The sequence below is a fragment of the Raphanus sativus genome, chromosome 1 (assembly GCF_000801105.2).
Source record: "Raphanus sativus cultivar WK10039 chromosome 1, ASM80110v3, whole genome shotgun sequence".
NCBI lineage: Eukaryota > Viridiplantae > Streptophyta > Magnoliopsida > Brassicales > Brassicaceae > Raphanus > Raphanus sativus.
The window spans coordinates 652,058-670,750 of record NC_079511.1 but is presented as its reverse complement, the minus strand read 5'-3'; the positions used below and the strand labels follow the sequence as shown (position 1 = coordinate 670,750).

The window sequence follows — 18,693 nt, the reverse complement described above, 5'->3', positions numbered from 1 at the left end:
TAATTTTGATTTTAGAGTAACTAAATAATTATCCCTTTAAAAGATAATCTTAAACAACATAATATATATTTAATATAATTATTTTATTTTAATTAATCGATTTCTCAAATTTATTACAAAAAAATTAAGTAACATAACACAAGATATTTTAATGAATAAAAATGCATCTTTTATTTTCTAATTAAGTATCCTTTTATATTTTTCCAAATCAAATATATAATAAAGAAAGTATTTAGAAAATTTATAATGAAAACATTTTTATATATGATGTGATTTCATAAAAAAAAAGAGAAAGTTCAGAAAAATAATCTTGACTTTATAAGTTTATAAGTTATTTTTATGCAACTTCGTACCGATCATGACTTTACTTTCTAATTTTGTTTTTGAAAATTAACATATACCAAATTATAAAAGATAGTAACATACTTATATCTATGATGAAGAACCAAAGGAATACAATTAATTCAATTTGGTTGAGTTAAACTAGAAATAATATATTTTAGTTTGAAGGAATATATGTAACATAATATATCCACAAAATGAGTAATTGGATTAATCTAATTTTCAATACAAAATCAAACACTTAACTAAATATAATGTATTATTGTTCATATTAATATTTTTATAAATATAAACTATAGAACAATGTAACATACTATTAACTAATATGAGATCTCAATTAATATTATGAATATATATTAACCAACTATTGCAACTAAGTTCTTTTCTATAATTTATATATATGCATGAGTTTCATAATACTATCGTTGTTATATTAATATCAGTAACTTTGAGTCAATTAAAACTTTAATTTATTTTTACTATTTAATTCTAAAAAAAATTATATTAAATTATACATAATATTTCTAAAATATATTTACAATCTAAGGCAATATCAAATTAAATGTAAACAACAAAATTAATCAATATTTTAATCTATAGAATAAACAAATTATGGTTGAATCAGAAAATTAGATATTATCTTATATATCCAAAATTATACCTATGATTAAAATGAAATAATATTATTTGAAAAAATAGCATACTGATTACAATATAAATTACATAGTAATTTAAAAATAAAAATTTATAGTAAACTATTTAATATATTCATTTTATAAATATTTATATCCGTGCATGTGCACGGGAAAATCACCTAGTTTAAATATAAATATAAATATTAAAATAAAGAGGAGAACTATATGAATATCTTTTAACAAAAGAATAGTTAGCTCAATTTAGTTTTTAATGCTTTTAGCATTATGAAAAAATTAAAAATATATATGAGGACAAATTTGTAACATTTAAATCATTTTCAACATCAATAAATATTTTTAAAACATAAACAATAAAAACTATAATTATAGTATTAGATAATAAAATATTAAAACACTTAATCTTATAACTAATAAATAATTTTCATTTTAGAATAAACTTTAAAATCTAGTTATTCATTAAACGTCTTAGTGGAGACAGCCTAAATTTAAATGATCTTGACAACACTATTGAAACATTGAATTTGGATGGGTATATAATGGGAAAAAAAAAACAAAATGTGCTGTTGTTAATTTATCATGGTCCATCCAGAGGAGTTTGCATTCAAGCGAGAATACTCAATTACATTAAAATAGCAAATTTGAATATTTGGGGACACGCTTTCGTCTACACTTGTAGTTGCAATTGGAAAAGGGAACGATTCTCATGAATCGAAAGAAACGTTTCTCAAACACATTTCCTTCAAAATTTACAAGTTACTACAAAATATTTTACCAACTTGTAAAATTTAATTGTTAGTTTTCAAACTCTCTCTCTCTCTCACTTAATCTTGGATAAACAATGTATCTGATAATGGCTGTCTAAAACAGTTTATTTAGTAAGAAAGATGAACCTAATAAACATGTCATACTTGGTTAATGTGTTGTAATACTCTAGTAAATGAAGTAGGCTAAACAAAAAATAGAAAGTTAGGATGCCCAAGTTTGTGTGTGAAACAGAAACCTAGATTTATGACCTAACTATACGTGTGTTCAGCTGGGAGTTGAAAGACTCTCAAAAATGTACTATTCATGATTTGCATTTCGTGTGACAAGAAGTGACGAATAATCTGACTACTTAATTTAATATCAAGGTCCCATTTTGGTGGTTGAGCTAAATAGTATCTCGGAACCACCCACCATTAGTTTCGAATATTATTCCATCCCCTATCTCTCTCTCTTTTTTTTTTGGTTAAATCATGTACTTTACTACTGTTAGTAGTCGTGTTATTTACTCATATTGTATTTTCTCTTTCTTGCACTTAATAGCAACTCTATATATCTCTTCACCTGCACTCGCCCTAATTTCACGAAACTCATCCAGATTCTTCACATTTTTATTTTTTTCATTTTCTACATTTCTCCAGAGTTGCCTAGGCAGTCAAAGTTATACAAATTTTTCTATCCCGTTTGAAACATTTCGACCCAAAAAATGACGGAGAGAACAAACAGCATAGAAATGGATGAAGAAAGATTAACGGCGGAGATGGCGTTCCAAGATTCTTCATCGGCCGTCATACGAATCCATAGACATTTGCCGGATTTATTATCGTCCGTTAAGCTTAAGTACGTGAAGCTTGGACTTCACAACTCTTGCAACTTCACCACCTTTCTCTTCTTACTCGTCCTTCTTCCCTTAACCGGAACCGTGCTGGTTCAGCTAACCGGCCTAGCGTTGTATACGTTCTATGAGCTTTGGTCTAATCAGGGGCTCCAACTCGATGGGTCGACAAGACTCACCTGCTCCGTTTTTCTCTGCTTCGCTCTGATCCTCTACGTGACTAACCGGTCTAAACCGGTTTACCTAGTGGATTTCTCCTGCTACAAACCGGAAGACGAGCGGAAAATGTCCGTTAATTCGTTCTTGAAGATGACCGAGAAAAACGGAGCGTTCACCGACGACACGGTTCAGTTCCAGCAGAGAATCTCGAACCGGGCCGGTTTAGGAGACGAAACATATCTGCCACGTGGCATAACCTCAACTCCCCCGAAGCTAAACATGTCGGAGGCACGTGCCGAAGCTGAATCCGTTATGTTCGGAGCATTAGATTCCCTTTTTGAGAAAACCGGGATTAAACCAGCTGAAATCGGAATCTTGATCGTAAACTGCAGCTTATTCAATCCGACGCCGTCTCTATCGTCCATGATCGTAAACCACTACAAGATGAGAGAAGACATCAAAAGCTACAACCTTGGAGGAATGGGCTGTTCCGCGGGATTAATCTCAATCGAGCTTGCCAACAGTCTCCTCAAAGCAAACCCTAATTATTACGCTGTCGTGGTTAGCACGGAAAACATAACCCTAAATTGGTACTTCGGAAATGACCGGTCAATGCTCCTATGCAACTGCATCTTCCGAATGGGCGGCGCAGCGATTCTACTCTCCAACCGCCGACAAGACCGGTCAAAGTCAAAGTACGAGCTAGTTAACGTCGTGCGGACACATAAAGGATCAGACGACAAGAACTACAATTGCGTGTACCAGAAGGAAGACGAAAGAGGAACGATCGGTGTCTCTTTATCTAGGGAGCTTATGTCCGTCGCCGGAGACGCTCTGAAAACAAACATCACGACGTTAGGACCAATGGTCCTTCCATTGTCGGAACAGTTAATGTTTTTGATATCTTTAGTCAAAAGGAAGATGTTCAAACTCAAAGTGAAACCCTATATTCCAGATTTCAAGCTAGCTTTTGAGCATTTCTGTATACACGCAGGCGGTAGAGCGGTTCTCGACGAGATTCAGAAGAATCTTGATCTTAAAGATTGGCATATGGAACCTTCTAGGATGACTTTGCACCGGTTTGGTAACACTTCGAGTAGCTCGCTTTGGTATGAGATGGCTTATACAGAAGCTAAGGGTCGGGTTAAAACTGGTGATCGACTTTGGCAGATTGCGTTTGGGTCTGGTTTCAAGTGTAACAGTGCTGTTTGGAAAGCGTTACGAGCGGTTTCGACGGAGGAGTTGACGGGCAATGCGTGGGCTGGTTCGATTGAGGCTTATCCGGTGAAGATTGTGCAATGATTGGTTGGACCGGATGGGTGAAGTATAGTGCTCGGTCTTATTATGTAATTGTTGTGTACTTCTTGATGTTAAATATTTTCATGTAAGTAAGCTGTCAAATGAAGATTATAATCTAATTAATTATACAAATGTGTGTTTGGTATACGTTAGTTGATTTTTGACACTATGGTAAACCAGAAAATTGGAAATCTGTCAAAAGACAGATACATGTCATCGTATCTTCGTAATCTACACGACATATACTAAAGTGATTTTATATTTGATTCAATTCCAATTACTAGGTGCCCTTTTTATATATGTTCTTTTCAATTATTCTATACTGCATATTTTTGAAGATCCAACCATTCCACAATGTCAAATTTCGACCACATAGATAATTGATATTCTCCTTCTAGTTTTGTAAAAATAGCGGAGAAGGTCTCCAAGAGAAAGCATTTATCCCATTACAAAATTCTCTTGGTTTTTCAAAGTCTTAATCTATATTAATTACTTACAAAGGTTGGTACTTACAGATCGACCCGTTCGTCCGGTCAACAACTCTTCTAGGTCGATTTCGTTGTCAGATCATCTGCATAATTGTTCGGTTGCCTAGATATAACAAGAACAAGAACAAAGCAAAAACATTAACACGGAAAAAATCATGTCAGACGTTTAATGTCCCTAGAAAATATATAACTAACAAGTTACAAGATTAAAAAATGTTCTCCAGGATCATTGGCATACACTACAAAAAAAAGTCTAGTTTACATCATTTATTTTTAATATTTGCATTAGTTATAAATGATGTAAAAGAATTTTGCATCATTTAAATAAATGGCTCTGAAAGTGGTGATGCAAATAATTTGTATCACTTTATTAATAACTGATGTAAATTTATTAAATATTTGCATCAACTATATAATTGATGTCAATATATATCACTTGTAATAAATGAAGTTAACATTTACATCAACTTTTATAAACGATGTTACTATTATATCAATTAAAATAATTGATGGGAATTATTATGTCATTTATTAATAGATAATCTAAAATTAATTTTATTTTCTAAATAATTTTAAAATTATATTATTTTAAATTTTTCGATATAAAATATTAAACCCATGCACTTCTTAAACTGATACAAATTATTATAAAATGTAAAATATTTTATTGACTTCTGAAAAATGTATATTAATACATACAAACAATTAATTAATTAATTAATTAGGAAAATCAGTGCATATAAAAAAGAAATAAAACAATTCATTCATCGTACAAACTCACAAGACATAAATAAACAAAAAATTGCTAAACAATATTGCAAAACTAATCATTATTCCCATCTCCATGAACACTACTCGTCTTTCTCCATGAAGTTCCACGACTTTCCAACTAAGTCCAACGTCTTGTGTCAACAATGCAATCAGTAAGCCAAAATAAAACCTGAACAAAATCAACGTATCCATAATAGCTTTAACATTAGAAAGAGAAGAAATAGTGGAATCAGAGAGGATAATCATAGAGATTTTCATGTTTTTCACCTGGTGCAACATTGGTGGTGACTCAGAATGCCAAAGTTCCCTACAGGCTACAGCCATAAGTCAATTAGTTTGTCAAGTTCTACATGCTTAGAGAGAACGGCAAGAATAAAAAAAAAGAAGAGAGCAGATTGATCTTCTCAAACTCTACGGGATTACAGAGAGAAAGAAAATATAAGAGGAGAGGAAGAGCAAGAAAATAGGAGAATGTGGTTATAGAGAAAGAGGGAAACGAAATTTCAGGGGTTAGTTTGTTGAATACTCTCAAATCTAAGTAAATCAAATTTTCAGTTACAAAAAAAAAGAAAAAAAGTATATCAATTTAGGAGAAAAGAAAAGAAAAAAAGTTACAGATGGAAACAAATATAATTTTATAATACTAAAATAATAACATTGAACATATTTTTTTATAATTTTAATAATTAAAATTAGTAAAAAAAATACATGTATCAATTATATAATTTATATAAATTAATGTAACTATTTTATTAAAACGATATAAATTAATAGTTATCATATTATTTTATTGAACTAATAATGTTAAGGTAATTAAAGAAACATTAGCTGTTATAAGTAATGTTAAAATGATATATATTAACCATTATATATATATAATATATATATTATAAATTTTTTGACGTAACTACCACGAACTTCAGATTTATTTCAATTGAATTGTGTTAATATCATTTATTTATTGATGCAATTTTTGCTTTTTTTATTTAAATGATGTTAACTTTGTATCATTTCTATAAGTAATACTAACACAAATTTGTATTTGTATCAGTTATTTAAATGATGTAAACCCATATTTTGTATCATTTTTTCAAAAATGACTTAACTAATATAGATTTATATCAATTTTACTGAAAATGATGCTAAGTTAATTAATAAAACATCATTTGCTGTAACTGATGTTATAAACACATATTTTGTATCATTTGTTAATAAACAATTCAAAATAGTATCACTTATTTTTCTGATACTATTTATGTGATGCAATCTAAGTGTTTTTTTGTAGTGATAGTTGCTATCTTTGGAGTCTTGAATATAATCACAGTTTTCACACCATTAATAGTTTTTACAAGGATTTGATTGCAATATCAAATAGCATACTGGGGATGTAGCTCAGATGGTAGAGCGCTCGCTTAGCATGCGAGAGGTACGGGGATCGATACCCCGCATCTCCAATAATGTTTTTTACAAAAAACGTCTCTCTTGTTGCTCAAAAAAAGAGAATTAAAAAGTTCACTGCTTTGCTAGATAGGCCCAATTATATAGCTCTTAAATAAGGTATGGGCCGCACCATACCAAATCTTAAAATCGCAGTCGCTGCTGTTTTTACTCAGAAAAGGTTTAGCTACATGCCGGTTTGAGTTTCTCACTTTTCTAATCAACATTTTTTTTGGAAGTTTGTATCTTCAACATTACCACTGTCTTAGTTCGAACACCTGTGACATGTTAATCCAAATTTCTGTTTTAACTTGTTTTCGACATCATTTACAATTTCGGTAACAAAATGATAAGAGTTTCGAAAGTAGTAAACGAAGGGTTGGGAAAGAGGAATGGTAGATTCTCTCTCTCTTTCTTAAGAGAAGAAAGAATCGCAGTGGTTCCTCCTCCTCCTCTTCTTCTTCCTTATTTTTCCTGCTTCTTCTCACTGATTAGTAAACAAAGACTCTGGTATACGGTGGTTTCTTTGACACTGTGTAGCCGGCTTTTGACTCCGGTAGTAGTTGCGCTTTCTTAGGCAAAACTATCCGGTTTGGAAGGTGATACCGTAGGTTTTAGTGGTCGATGGTGTTCTCCCGCGAGAGAGGGGAGATGGTTGTTTATGAAGAAAAGAGTTTGGGTTTAGATGAGATCTCGATTTTATCGATTGATGCTTTCTGAAACTCAAGGTTGGTGCTAACGATGATCCAATACATCCGATACAGTCGTCGGAAGTGGATTCTCAGTGGTGGTGGTCGTGGACAAGTGCCCGGTTGAAACTGGTGGTAAGAGATCTGTTTGGAATGATGAAGAATTGAAGCCGGTACAGAGGTCGCAAGTTTTGTGTACCTCATTCGTCTCCGGTGTAGTACGGGATTGCGGTGAACCGCCGTTTAGGTTTCCGGCGTCGGATTTCGAGTCGGTGCATGCGGTGGAGTTCGACGCGTAGGTGACGCGTGGTGACGCGTGTTTGTCTTTTGTTTAACGCGTTTGGTTTGTGTTGACGCGTGTTGTTGTTTTGGGCCTCGTGGTGGGCTTTTCGGATTTAGACAGCCCTCTTGTCTTTGGGCTTGAATGTTGTGTTTCTAGTTTGTTTGGGCTTCGCCCATTGGACTTTAGTCCTGTTTTAATAAAATCTTAGATGGAAAAAAAAAAAAAAAAAAAAAAAAAGAGTTTCGAAAGTAAACAAAGAGATTGATCTATTATAATAGAATTTCGTCACAGGTGATACATACGGAATGTGTGTAAACGTCAGATGACAAGACTTGTGATTGATGGGAATCATGTCACATGGGTTGATGTCCTCTGCTCGTGCTTCAAGTTGCAAAGTTGCAGCTTTTCTTTTTCCTTTCTAGCTAATTCTTAATAAAAGATTTAAGTCTCACTTTTGCATCAAAATCATCAAAATACGTAACTTCGGGTGGCCGAAGTGGAAGATTCAAAACTTTTTATCCGAAAGTTATTCCTGTAAAAAGCTAAAAGATCTATAATATTAGTGTATACGTCACTTTTTTGTTTCGTTTTTCTTTAGATAAAGTGATTTTTAGTTATTTAAAATTGCTTTAAAAGTAACATGTTCTTGTAAAACTCCACTAAACCTCGATGTATTTTATCCTACCTACAAGTTCTAAACAAATTTAGTTTTCTTTAACGTTTCATATTTTTTTAAAAAGTTATAGATTAGTTCATTCTCGAAGGTAAATTTCCAAATACAACATAACTTCAACAAAAGTCAATATGAAAATCACTTTTATCCTTGCTGCATAAAAATATAATAAATAAAAAACGCTTTTCCTGGATGGATGACAACAGATTGTGACCGCTGATTTGGCATCAACACCGACAGTCATCTAAGCCAATTCCTATAGTCACTAGTAGAAGCTGGTGGAGACCTCAACACCATTAGATTCAGTGCAACACGAAGAGTAGTTCGATTGCTGCTCCAACAATGCACCAAAGTGTGAACCTGCCACACTCTTAAAGCTTGGACTCCTCAGACTATTAATGTCATCATACTCCGGTTGCGGCGGGACTGGAAATGAGAGCCGTTTCTTGACCAAACCCACCCGGTCTCTCTCAGGAGTGGAAGGTCGCTGCCTAGGCGCGCTCTGGGACCGAATCCTAGCCTTAGCCGACTCTGTATTGGCCATATAATTAGGCAACATTGATGCATTATTGACCATTGTGGTACTAATGCTACAACCACTTCTAGCAGTGAAACTATAGTTAGATCTCAAGCTAGGTGTGTTTGATGTATAACTATAAGCTGCTCGGTCATAGTCATCCCTAGGGTCTCTCTGGCACCGGGGGCTAGCTGACCGGATATGGATCGGTCTTGACTTAGCTGGAGATGGAGTGGCTGAGAAGTTACTGCGTGGTTGGTAATGGTGGCTGCTTCTTGATGGGGAACTAGGTCTCTGGCTACGGCTCGGGCTTCCGGTTCTCGTTCTTGAGTAAGGTTGAGAAGTGTCGATTTCCACGGTTTTAACTGAAACCCTTTGATCAACCGAAGCTCTACTAATAGGTGGTTTATCCCACGGTCTAGTGGCCATCCACCGGTCAAGCCATTTCGGTCTTTCCTCCTCGAGTTCTTCCATGTGGTCTCTTCCTGCGGATTGGCTACCAGTCGTTCTCCACGTCTTTAAATAAGAAAAAAAAACGAAACGGTCTTATCAAGAAGCTCCATACATATATGACAACAACACTTTTTTCACTATTAGTTATTTTCACCTGTTGAGAGAAAGCTTGAGACAAATTAGTCTTCTCGTGTCTCAATGCTGTGTCTCGTCTCCGTTGCAACATAGCTTTCACTTCGTCTATCGTGTGCGGTCGGTCATCCCAATCTTCCGGGACGCTGCTTCCTTCTCTTGACTATAACAAAAATACAACCAAATAAAGAAAGTTTTTTCAAACTCTATAGCTCACTGCTGACCAGACTTTATATAACAAGACAAGACTCAAACTATTTGGAAACTTCTAACCATATAGACATTTCCAAAATAAAACATTCATTTGCATGATTATGCTGAAATACTAACCATGGACTGTCGGTCTGAAATGTCTCGAAGGTAACGAGATTCAAACCCGCAGTGAGTGTCACTGAATGCGGATTTGCGGCTACCATCATGAGACAAGCGTTTACGTTGGTCAAGCACACGAGACTGGACTCGAACCAGAGCTTGCATACACCTTAAAGTCATTTTGGCTTGCTTTCTCACATTGTGACCCCTTACTAGTGCTTGTAGCTTCACTAATCCTTTTAATGCTCTTAGTGCTCTTCTTGCCTTCATTTACACAAAATCAAACACCATATCTTAATAAACACAAAATACAATATCCCAATCTCGTAGTACCGTTACTTATTTGTATTATAACACGTCTTTGTCACTATAAAGTTGTCTAATAGATTATTCAGTAGGTAAAGATATAATAAAAGTAAAAAAAGCATTCATATTAATTCTTAGTTAATTGCTTATAGCTTACGAGGTAGCCTCTGAAAGAAGTCTGGATAACAACAACAGCGTAATTCTCTCTTGCGTAATAGATCCGCCTCGTAGCATTTGGTACAGCTATCGGAGATGCTGATGTGGCGACGGCTGAAGGGGATCTTCCGGCGTTCGGTACTGGTGTCGGCGTCGCGGTACTTGGTGCTGTCTCCGGTAATGTTTTCGAGTTTGCGTTGTCTGATTCTTGCGGCGGTGGTGGAGAGACACCGGAAGGTTTCACCGGAGAATCTTGAGTCGCTGGTTTTTTGAACAACCACCGTCTCTTCTCTTTTTTCTGTAGCAAAAACAGAAAATGAGAAGAACAAAAAAATATTTCTCTTTCTTGAAATGAATAACAAGATCTAGAGAAACAACAAACCTTTTCTTCGTCTTCTTCGATTTCTTTACTGTGAGGATCATTTCGTTCCTTCTTAGACGGAGATCGGAAAGCTCGCTTCACGGCAGAAAGCCACGAAGAACCGTTCTTTTTTCCCATGTGCTTTTTTTTTGTTTGTTTGTCGGAAGATCCCTCTTTAGCACATTATTACTAGTTACTTATCGTGTGTTCGGTGTTCCTTGTCTTGTTTCTCGGTAAAAGAGGTTTGAGTTTTTTTGGCTTTAGATTTTTGCAGAACTGAGGAGAGAGAGAGAGAGAACAAGTACAGATAATCTTTTGGTTGCTTTTGCTTGTGTAAGAAATGAGCTCTGACCACCTCTTTAACTGCAACCACGATACCGATGACTGTGTTTTATCTTTTTTTCTCTTTCATTATTTTATGTTGTCTCGCAGAAACAACTAATAATATTATATTAGTACTAATATTTTATTTTTTGTAATGCATCGATATTAACATGCATATATTCGTTATGGATCCATGTAGATGTACCGTAGGGAGTAGGGATAGAGAGGCACTTTGATTTAGGTCGATCAAATAGAAGTCTAAAACCACTTCAAATGACTTTCATTCTCTATTAATCAACTAAAGTCCTAATTATAAGATACAGTAAAATTATCACTTGATGGTTGTCGGTTTTTAAGTAAAGATTCTATAACTCTTGGATCAAGATTAATGTACAAGATAAGAGGGCATGAAACTTGAGTATATAGAGAGAATACAAGGTTAGATATCATGTCATCACATGTTGTTTACTCATGATGATGTACCCAACATATCATTTGAAGGATTATGTTAACTACTTGAAACTGACAGCCAAGCATCAAGTATTTGCTTGACCAAGCTCGTGCTGTCACGTGCGTGGAGCCAGGTATCGAGACACAAGGTGGACCACCGTGGTCGTTCCCTAGAACCCAACCAATAAGATTTGTTTTTTACTCAATACAAACGCATCTGGTCAAAGTCAAATCTCTCTCTTTCTTTGGGCTCTAATCTATTAAAAACGCAGGGCTATAAGGCCCACAATAAAATGAAAGATTAACAACTGTCTATAAACTTAAATGGGCCTAGGGGCCTGGGTTACAAGCTTTATAATCGCAGCACCTCCCAACATTGCCTCAAACCCTAGCGAATTATCACTCGAGCCGCTCTGCGAAAGCATTTTCGATCCTAGTCTAAGGTACTCCCGATATTTCTTCATTTCTATTTGATCAATCCTGGAACATCTGACTGTTAGATTGTATGTACATATTATATATTTAGATAGAAATTTGTATCTAGTTGATTTAAAGTCTGAATTTGTGTATTTCGAGTATGATATTTATTGATAAATAGGTGATTGATCGGCTGTTGTTGTTATTACATGGTTTCAGAAAGAAAAAAGAATGTCGACGGTCGGAGAGCTTGCTTGCAGCTACGCTGTTATGATCCTCGAGGACGAGGGTATTGCTATCACGGTTGGTGTTCCTTTTTTTCTGTTATTTATCAGATTGTCCAATTGAGATGAATTATTAGGAGTTGTGTGTGTTTGTTTCGTAATTGAAAGCTTAGTTAAAAGCTTTCTTGCTTTTTTTTTCTCTCTATGATGTTTGTTAGGCCGACAAGATCGCTACATTGGTCAAATCTGCTGGTGTGGAGATTGAGTCATACTGGCCAATGCTATTCGCCAAGATGGCTGAGAAGCGCAACGTTACTGACCTCATCATGAACGTTGGTGCTGGTGGCGGAGGTGGTGCTCCAGTTTCAGCTGCTGCCCCAGCTGCCGGTGGTGGTGCTGCCGCGGCTGCACCTGCCGCTGAGGAGAAGAAGAAGGTAAAGATAAGCAGCAACAATATATATTATATTATATAGTTTGGTTATTGATGTCATTTTGGTGAATTTGTTGGGTGGCTGCAGGAAGAAGTAGCAGAAGAGAGTGATGGTGATTTGGGTTTCGGCTTGTTCGACTAAGCTTGAGCGATTTGCCTTTGTTATTTCTTGTTCGTAGTTGTTGGTTGATTAATCGTTCTGAGTTGAGACCATATTTTGTTTAGTTACTTCTTCGTTTCGTCTTGGCTTAAAAAAGTTTTCGTTGCTTTTTTTTTGTGCTGAATATCACCTCTTGTATTACTCAAAGTCTTACCGAGCAAGACCATCGTCTCTGGCTTTTTGCTAGAATGAATTTTCACATATTCCTTTATCTATTCTATGTTGATTCCATTCAAAAGATAGATTTAAGATTTGTTAAATGGCCTGGAAGTAAAATATATCCGACATAGAGAAATTAGAAAAATTGCTGTTAAAAATTTATAGAAATTAAAAAAAGTTTCTGCTTAACGTTAATTGACAAGTTGAATCGTTGTGAGGCTTGTTGTAAAAGAACAACTGGGCTTTTTCAATAACAGGTCCAATCTTTCAGCTCGGTCCATCAATTATGTCAAGGAGAGTAGATCAAACGCGCTCTATTTGAGCAAGTATGTGGATTGAACAACACAACACTTCGTGTTTCTTTCTTCGGTCTCTCGTTGCAACACTTCCAACTCATCCTCTTCCTCGTTTTCTCCGTCTTGATTCATTTTTAACTCATTCCTTTGGATCTCTCATATTGCTATATCGAAATGGCTACGTCTTTCTCTGCCACGCTTCCTCTCCATGGATCTCAAGAGAGTCGTCTCTCACTTACCCCGATCCGATTGGCTCCTCCTTCTTCTTTCCTCGGATCCACCCGTTCTCTCTCCATTCCTTCTTCTCGCAGCAGACTCTATCACGCTCACGCCGCTCGTCGATCTCCCGTCGTTGGCGTCCAGGAAGTCGTCAAGGACAAGAAAATCACCAACAGCCTGGTATCCTCTCTCTCATTGTCCTACTCTCTTGCAGTTTCTGAGACAGACTTAGTTCTTTAAGTATTATAATTCTGAGGATATCTTGAAGGTCGAGATCATTTAAATTTTCCTTTTGATTGAGAAATTGGAATGTTATCTAGATTGTAAGATTTGTACGTGTCTTTTGATAAATTAGTTGATAACCAAAGAGGAAGGATTGGAGCTTTACGAAGACATGATACTCGGTAGATCATTCGAGGACATGTGTGCTCAAATGTACTACCGAGGAAAGATGTTTGGTTTCGTCCACCTGTACAACGGCCAAGAAGCTGTCTCCACCGGCTTCATCAAGCTCCTCACTCAGTCCGATTCCGTCGTCAGCACGTACCGTGACCATGTCCACGCCCTCAGCAAAGGCGTCTCCGCTCGCGCCGTCATGAGCGAGCTCTTCGGGAAAGTCACCGGCTGCTGCAGAGGCCAAGGTGGATCCATGCACATGTTCTCCAAAGAGCACAACATGCTCGGCGGGTTCGCTTTTATCGGCGAAGGCATCCCTGTCGCCACCGGTGCTGCGTTCACCTCCAAGTACAAGAGGGAAGTCTTGAAACAGGATTGTGATGACGTGACTGTGGCGTTCTTCGGAGACGGGACTTGTAACAACGGGCAGTTCTACGAGTGTCTCAACATGGCTGCGCTTTATAAGTTGCCTATTATCTTCGTCGTTGAGAATAACTTGTGGGCCATCGGGATGTCTCATTTGAGATCCACTTCTGATCCTGAGATATGGAAGAAAGGACCTGCGTTTGGGATGCCGGGTGTTCATGTTGACGGTATGGATGTGTTGAAGGTGAGGGAAGTGGCGAAAGAGGCGGTGACGAGAGCTAGAAGAGGAGAAGGTCCGACCTTGGTGGAGTGTGAGACTTACAGGTTCAGAGGACACTCCTTGGCTGATCCTGATGAGCTCCGTGATGCTGGTTAGTTTATTTTTTTTTAATTTCTTGAAGCTTTCTTGATTGGTTAGTTATATTTTTTTTTATTGTAGCTTTCTTGATTGGTTAGTTATATTTTTTTTTATTATTATTTTGGCAGCTGAGAAAGCAAAGTACGCGGCTAGAGATCCGATCACAGCACTGAAGAAGTACTTGATGGAGAACAAGCTAGCGAACGAAGGGGAGCTTAAAACGATAGAGAAGAAGATAGACGAGTTGGTGGAGGAAGCGGTGGAGTTTGCAGACGCGAGTCCGCAGCCAGGTCGAAGTCAGTTGCTAGAGAACGTGTTTGCTGATCCCAAAGGGTTTGGAATAGGACCTGATGGACGTTACAGATGTGAGGATCCCAAGTTTACTGAAGGCACTGCTCAAGTCTGAAACAAAATGACTTCTGCTATCTTTGGCTTCTGTTTAATGTTTTTTTTTACTTGTCATTAAGTTAAAAATGCTACAGAGACACAGTTTGGATATCGTATGAATTTTTTTCTTTCGTTTTGTTGAAAAATTGCTAAATTTACAAAAAAAGTTGTTGTGTTCTTCTTCCAACATTCTAAACAACAAAACGGCTAAACGAAAGAGAGGGTTTTAAGAAACGGGTTAAATGACCCGACCCGGGTTGTCCATTTAATTTCTATCTATAGTATTTCTTATTTAATTATTTTTGTTAGTTTCCTTCAGAAATGATTTACTTTTTCTTGGTTGGATAATGGCAGCCTCCTCCTCCTGCTTCGCAATTCCCTTATCTTCTTCTCGATCATCTTCCAATGCCATCCCAAAATGCAAAACGTTAACCTCTTCTTGCTTTTACGTAGCATCTCTCAAAGCTTCTACCACCTCTTTCCATCTCTCTTCTCTTTCTCGCCAACGACTGCAACTCAAGGTCTTTTCTTCTTCTTCAGAATTATCAGTTCTGGATGAAGCGACACAAGAAGCAGAAGACGAAGTTAAAGTTGATGGAGAGACAGGAGAAGAAACCGAAGCGGAGCCAGTGGTGACGAAGAAACCCAGACCTTGCGAGCTATACGTTTGTAATATCCCAAGAAGCTATGACATTACTCAGCTTCTCGACATGTTTCAGTCTTTTGGAACTGTCATCTCCGTCGAGGTAAAAAAAATTCTAACTAACTTCTTATCCTCACACGTGTCTCTTTGTGAGTGGTATTGATTGAAATGATGATGATGCAGGTATCTCGAAATCCAGAGACTGGAGAGAGCCGTGGAAGCGGTTATGTCACAATGAGTTCTATCAACTCTGCCAAAAACGCCATTGCTTCTCTTGATGGAAATGTAAACATCCCCCCTCCCAATTAATTTTTTTTTTATTCTTTTCTTTCTTTGGTCTGAGCTAAGCTTGCTTTGGTTTTTGTTTGCCTATGAAGGAAGTAGGTGGTCGGGAGATGCGGGTTAGGTACTCTGTTGACATGAATCCAGGAACCAGAAAAAACACATCAGCCTTGAACTCAACACCTAAGAAGATTCTCATGTACGAAAGCCCGTACAAGGTTTATGTCGGAAACCTCCCTTGGCTCACGCAGCCTGATGGTTTGAGAGACCACTTTAGCCAGTTTGGTACAGTCGTGAGCACCAGAGTGTTGCACGACCGCAAGACTGGAAAAAACAGAGTCTTTGCCTTTCTTTCCTTTGCAAACCTTGATGAACGTGATGCTGCTCTATCCCTCAATGGAACAGTTAAGATTTGTTAGGATAAGATACATAGAACATCTTGAAGAATGAAAAAAACACACTTCTTTTCACTTAACACAAAGCTCTATTTGTGCAATTTGCAGGAATATGAAGGTCGCAGAATCATAGTCAGACAAGGTATCGAGAGGACCGAGTCTTAAAACCATCATTTTCTTCAACAAGTAACCCTTTTTTATTACATCATTTGCTCTGTTTTTTTTTTTTTTCTTGAAGTTCCTTATTACTCTTCAATTGTAACTTCTCCGACTCATCTACTTTTTACAAATGAAGTGTAATCGTCAGTCCATCTCCTCAAGCGTCTAAGTGCAGTGCTTTGTTATTCTTGACTTCCATCGCAAGTCTTACAAATATTAAGTTCCTATTGAAACATTGTTCGTGTTGTAATGAGGATTCGAATACAAGTAATTTCATTCATTTTCCGTTTGCGAAGATTTTACAGGGAAGATACGTGACTAGGGAAGGCTAAGGTTTTTAAATCTGGGCTCTTTCGAATGTAAGCCCATAACTGTAACTTTTTATTTAGAGGCCCATTAGAAGGATGTTAGACTTTAAGCGCGCACCAACTAAACCAACTGAGGAGCTTTCATTCGAAAGGGCCCAAATCATAACAGCAATTTAGCCACAGAATTAATTGACTCAATTTTTTTTTTAATTGACTCAATTAAAATATAACCGTTAGGAGAAACGCTTATGTTGTCAAACGCGATCGAGCCAGACTTAAAATCATATATATAATGCCTCACTTTTCTCTCTTCTAAGAGTGTACACGTCAGCGTTTTTTAATGATTGTAGGGCCCATGGTTTGGTTTGCTGATTTATTTTTCACGTTTTGATTTCGGTTCTACTTTGTGTTGGTTCAACCATTTGTTGCGTTTGGTTAAGGTAAGTTTTCTAAACACGGCGTTTTGTGCTTGAGATTAGGAATTAATGGTTTTCATTTTTCATCTCTTCGACTTCGTCTTCTCCGCTGATCTTTCACTCCATAGACAATGAATCCTTCTCTCAACTCTCAGGCTCCTCTATCATTCAATGTCTTTATCTTATCTAGCCAATAAATGTTATTCTCATTTAACCCAAAAATTCTGCCGACCTCTCTATTTCCATCATGCCAAACCTATAAATTGGAGAAAGTTGAGAGTTGGAGAAGACAAACCTCTGGTGAATACTTTCTCATAGGATTCTCCGCTATCTCATTCGCCGAAGCCAAGGGTTAGGTTCTCTCCTCTCATTTCAATTTTAATTTGACCATTGTTTATTCGAATCCATATTTCATTACCTAAATGTTTGAATCGATGGTCCAATACCTTGGATCTCGAATTAGATTTGGAGATTTTCTCTCCCTGTGGAGTTTGATGAATCAATTTGAATATTGTTTGAGCAGCGAAGAAAAGTGGAATGGAGATAGCAGGGCCGGTTGTAGCATGCGTGGCCTATCTAGCCTTCAATATACAGGTTTGATTTCTCTTCTTGTGGGTTTCAACAACCCTAAGCTTTCATTTCAAATCTTAACCATAGGCTTCAGGGGAATACAAATTGGTTATTGCTTCTGGGTTCTCTTCCTAGGAAATAAATAAGTGCAAATAGAAAAGTAAAACAAAAGAATCTGTTCAACATATCTAGCCTAGATAGTGAGGTTTTCTCTGAGCAAGGTCTGTGGTGGATGCTTTTGGTTAATGATTGTTTGCTGAATATCTTGAAAAAGAATCGTATTGTCTGAGTCTCTAGAACAGTTTTAGTCTTAAATTTTTTTGCTGTTTTTATTGAGTAACAGTGAATGTTGTAAAGGACCTTGAACTCTTCGCTCATCATGCTGGACGCAAAATTATGAATATGGACGATGTTATTCTCTCCGGTACTAATCTTTCTCCCTTCCACTCTCACAGATGTAATTTTCAAGTCCATTATGAGTCTCATATATGTTTTTTTTTGTGGAGTTTTCAGCGCACAGAAACGATAATTTAGCTTCGTCTTTGAGGTCATTGGACAATGAGCTACAGGCAAAGGAGCCACAACCTGAGAGGAAACGCAAGAAAGTGTCAACCAAGAAAGATGACAAATCAAGTAGTAGCAATGCTGTTTGCACCAACCGATCTCTAAATCTTCAGCTTCATTGCATACGTTCAAAAAGTTCTTAAATATCCTGAAAGTCTTTCTGTAATTTTATACAAGAATTTTCATTAACTCTCTTACTCTAAAATCTTAATATATATATTGTATTAGGCCGCGTATTTTACAGAATCTATGCATTCTTTTTTTGCTAAATAATCTATGCATATATGTCTTATAGATATGTTTTCTATTTCAACATTTTGCAACGTATTTAATGATATACTTCCAGGATTCTTAAGCCATATACGTAAAAAACAGCACGAATATTTGTCAATGTCTCCGCGCTTGCGCGGGGTTACGCATCTAGTTGAAATTGGAAATGCCAACAAGTTTGCCCATAAATTTATTGAAATTAAAATTTAAGAAAAAACAAGTTACAAACCAAAAACAATAAACCGGTTAAAAATCATAATTAAAATCTT

At 36.4% G+C, this 18,693-nt stretch overlaps 5 protein-coding genes and 1 non-coding gene across 10 annotated transcripts; 5 read left to right on the top strand and 1 right to left on the bottom strand.

Annotated features, from left to right (window-relative positions):
- The first annotated feature begins 2,245 nt into the window (after nt 1-2,245).
- On the top strand, nt 2,246-4,198 carry LOC108862937 (3-ketoacyl-CoA synthase 1). Its single transcript, XM_018637209.2, has one exon. The coding sequence runs from the start codon at nt 2,467-2,469 to the stop codon at nt 4,054-4,056; it is 1,590 nt and encodes a 529-aa protein (XP_018492711.2). The 5' UTR covers nt 2,246-2,466; the 3' UTR covers nt 4,057-4,198.
- Nucleotides 4,199-6,693: 2,495 nt separating this feature from the next.
- TRNAA-AGC (transfer RNA alanine (anticodon AGC)) lies at nt 6,694-6,766 on the top strand. The gene has a single exon. It is a non-coding gene; the product is annotated as a tRNA-Ala (tRNA).
- A 1,663-nt stretch (nt 6,767-8,429) lies between these two features.
- On the bottom strand, nt 8,430-11,006 carry LOC108861086 (protein IQ-DOMAIN 18). Its single transcript, XM_018634915.2, has 5 exons — nt 10,653-11,006; nt 10,272-10,568; nt 9,827-10,072; nt 9,519-9,659; nt 8,430-9,427 (listed from the first exon to the last, which is right to left on the bottom strand). The coding sequence occupies exons 1-5, from the start codon at nt 10,767-10,769 to the stop codon at nt 8,660-8,662; spliced, it is 1,569 nt and encodes a 522-aa protein (XP_018490417.1). The 5' UTR covers nt 10,770-11,006; the 3' UTR covers nt 8,430-8,659.
- A 728-nt stretch (nt 11,007-11,734) lies between these two features.
- On the top strand, nt 11,735-12,745 carry LOC108861106 (60S acidic ribosomal protein P1-3). 2 transcript variants are annotated; one of them, XM_018634935.2, is made up of 4 exons: nt 11,735-11,848; nt 12,042-12,125; nt 12,265-12,480; nt 12,565-12,745. In XM_018634935.2, the coding sequence occupies exons 2-4, from the start codon at nt 12,054-12,056 to the stop codon at nt 12,616-12,618; spliced, it is 342 nt and encodes a 113-aa protein (XP_018490437.1). In that variant the 5' UTR covers nt 11,735-11,848; nt 12,042-12,053; the 3' UTR covers nt 12,619-12,745. The 2 variants fall into 2 exon arrangements, with proteins under 2 accessions (XP_018490437.1, XP_056858729.1); XM_057002749.1 differs by having other exon boundaries at nt 11,811-11,849; nt 12,035-12,125.
- A 389-nt stretch (nt 12,746-13,134) lies between these two features.
- Nucleotides 13,135-14,997, top strand: LOC108861116 (pyruvate dehydrogenase E1 component subunit alpha-3, chloroplastic). The gene is made up of 3 exons (XM_018634947.2): nt 13,135-13,490; nt 13,666-14,443; nt 14,559-14,997. Exons 1-3 carry the CDS (start codon nt 13,266-13,268, stop codon nt 14,834-14,836), a joined length of 1,281 nt encoding a protein of 426 aa, XP_018490449.1. The 5' UTR covers nt 13,135-13,265; the 3' UTR covers nt 14,837-14,997.
- Nucleotides 14,998-15,123: 126 nt separating this feature from the next.
- Nucleotides 15,124-18,390, top strand: LOC108862600 (28 kDa ribonucleoprotein, chloroplastic). 4 transcript variants are annotated; one of them, XM_057002743.1, is made up of 7 exons: nt 15,124-15,563; nt 15,644-15,745; nt 15,838-16,146; nt 16,246-17,371; nt 17,544-17,614; nt 17,948-18,014; nt 18,104-18,390. In XM_057002743.1, the coding sequence occupies exons 1-4, from the start codon at nt 15,165-15,167 to the stop codon at nt 16,300-16,302; spliced, it is 867 nt and encodes a 288-aa protein (XP_056858723.1). In that variant the 5' UTR covers nt 15,124-15,164; the 3' UTR covers nt 16,303-17,371; nt 17,544-17,614; nt 17,948-18,014; nt 18,104-18,390. The 4 variants fall into 4 exon arrangements, with proteins under 4 accessions (XP_056858723.1, XP_056858719.1, XP_056858724.1 ...); XM_057002739.1 differs by having other exon boundaries at nt 17,934-18,014; XM_057002744.1 differs by having other exon boundaries at nt 16,246-17,376.
- Nucleotides 18,391-18,693: the final 303 nt, after the last annotated feature.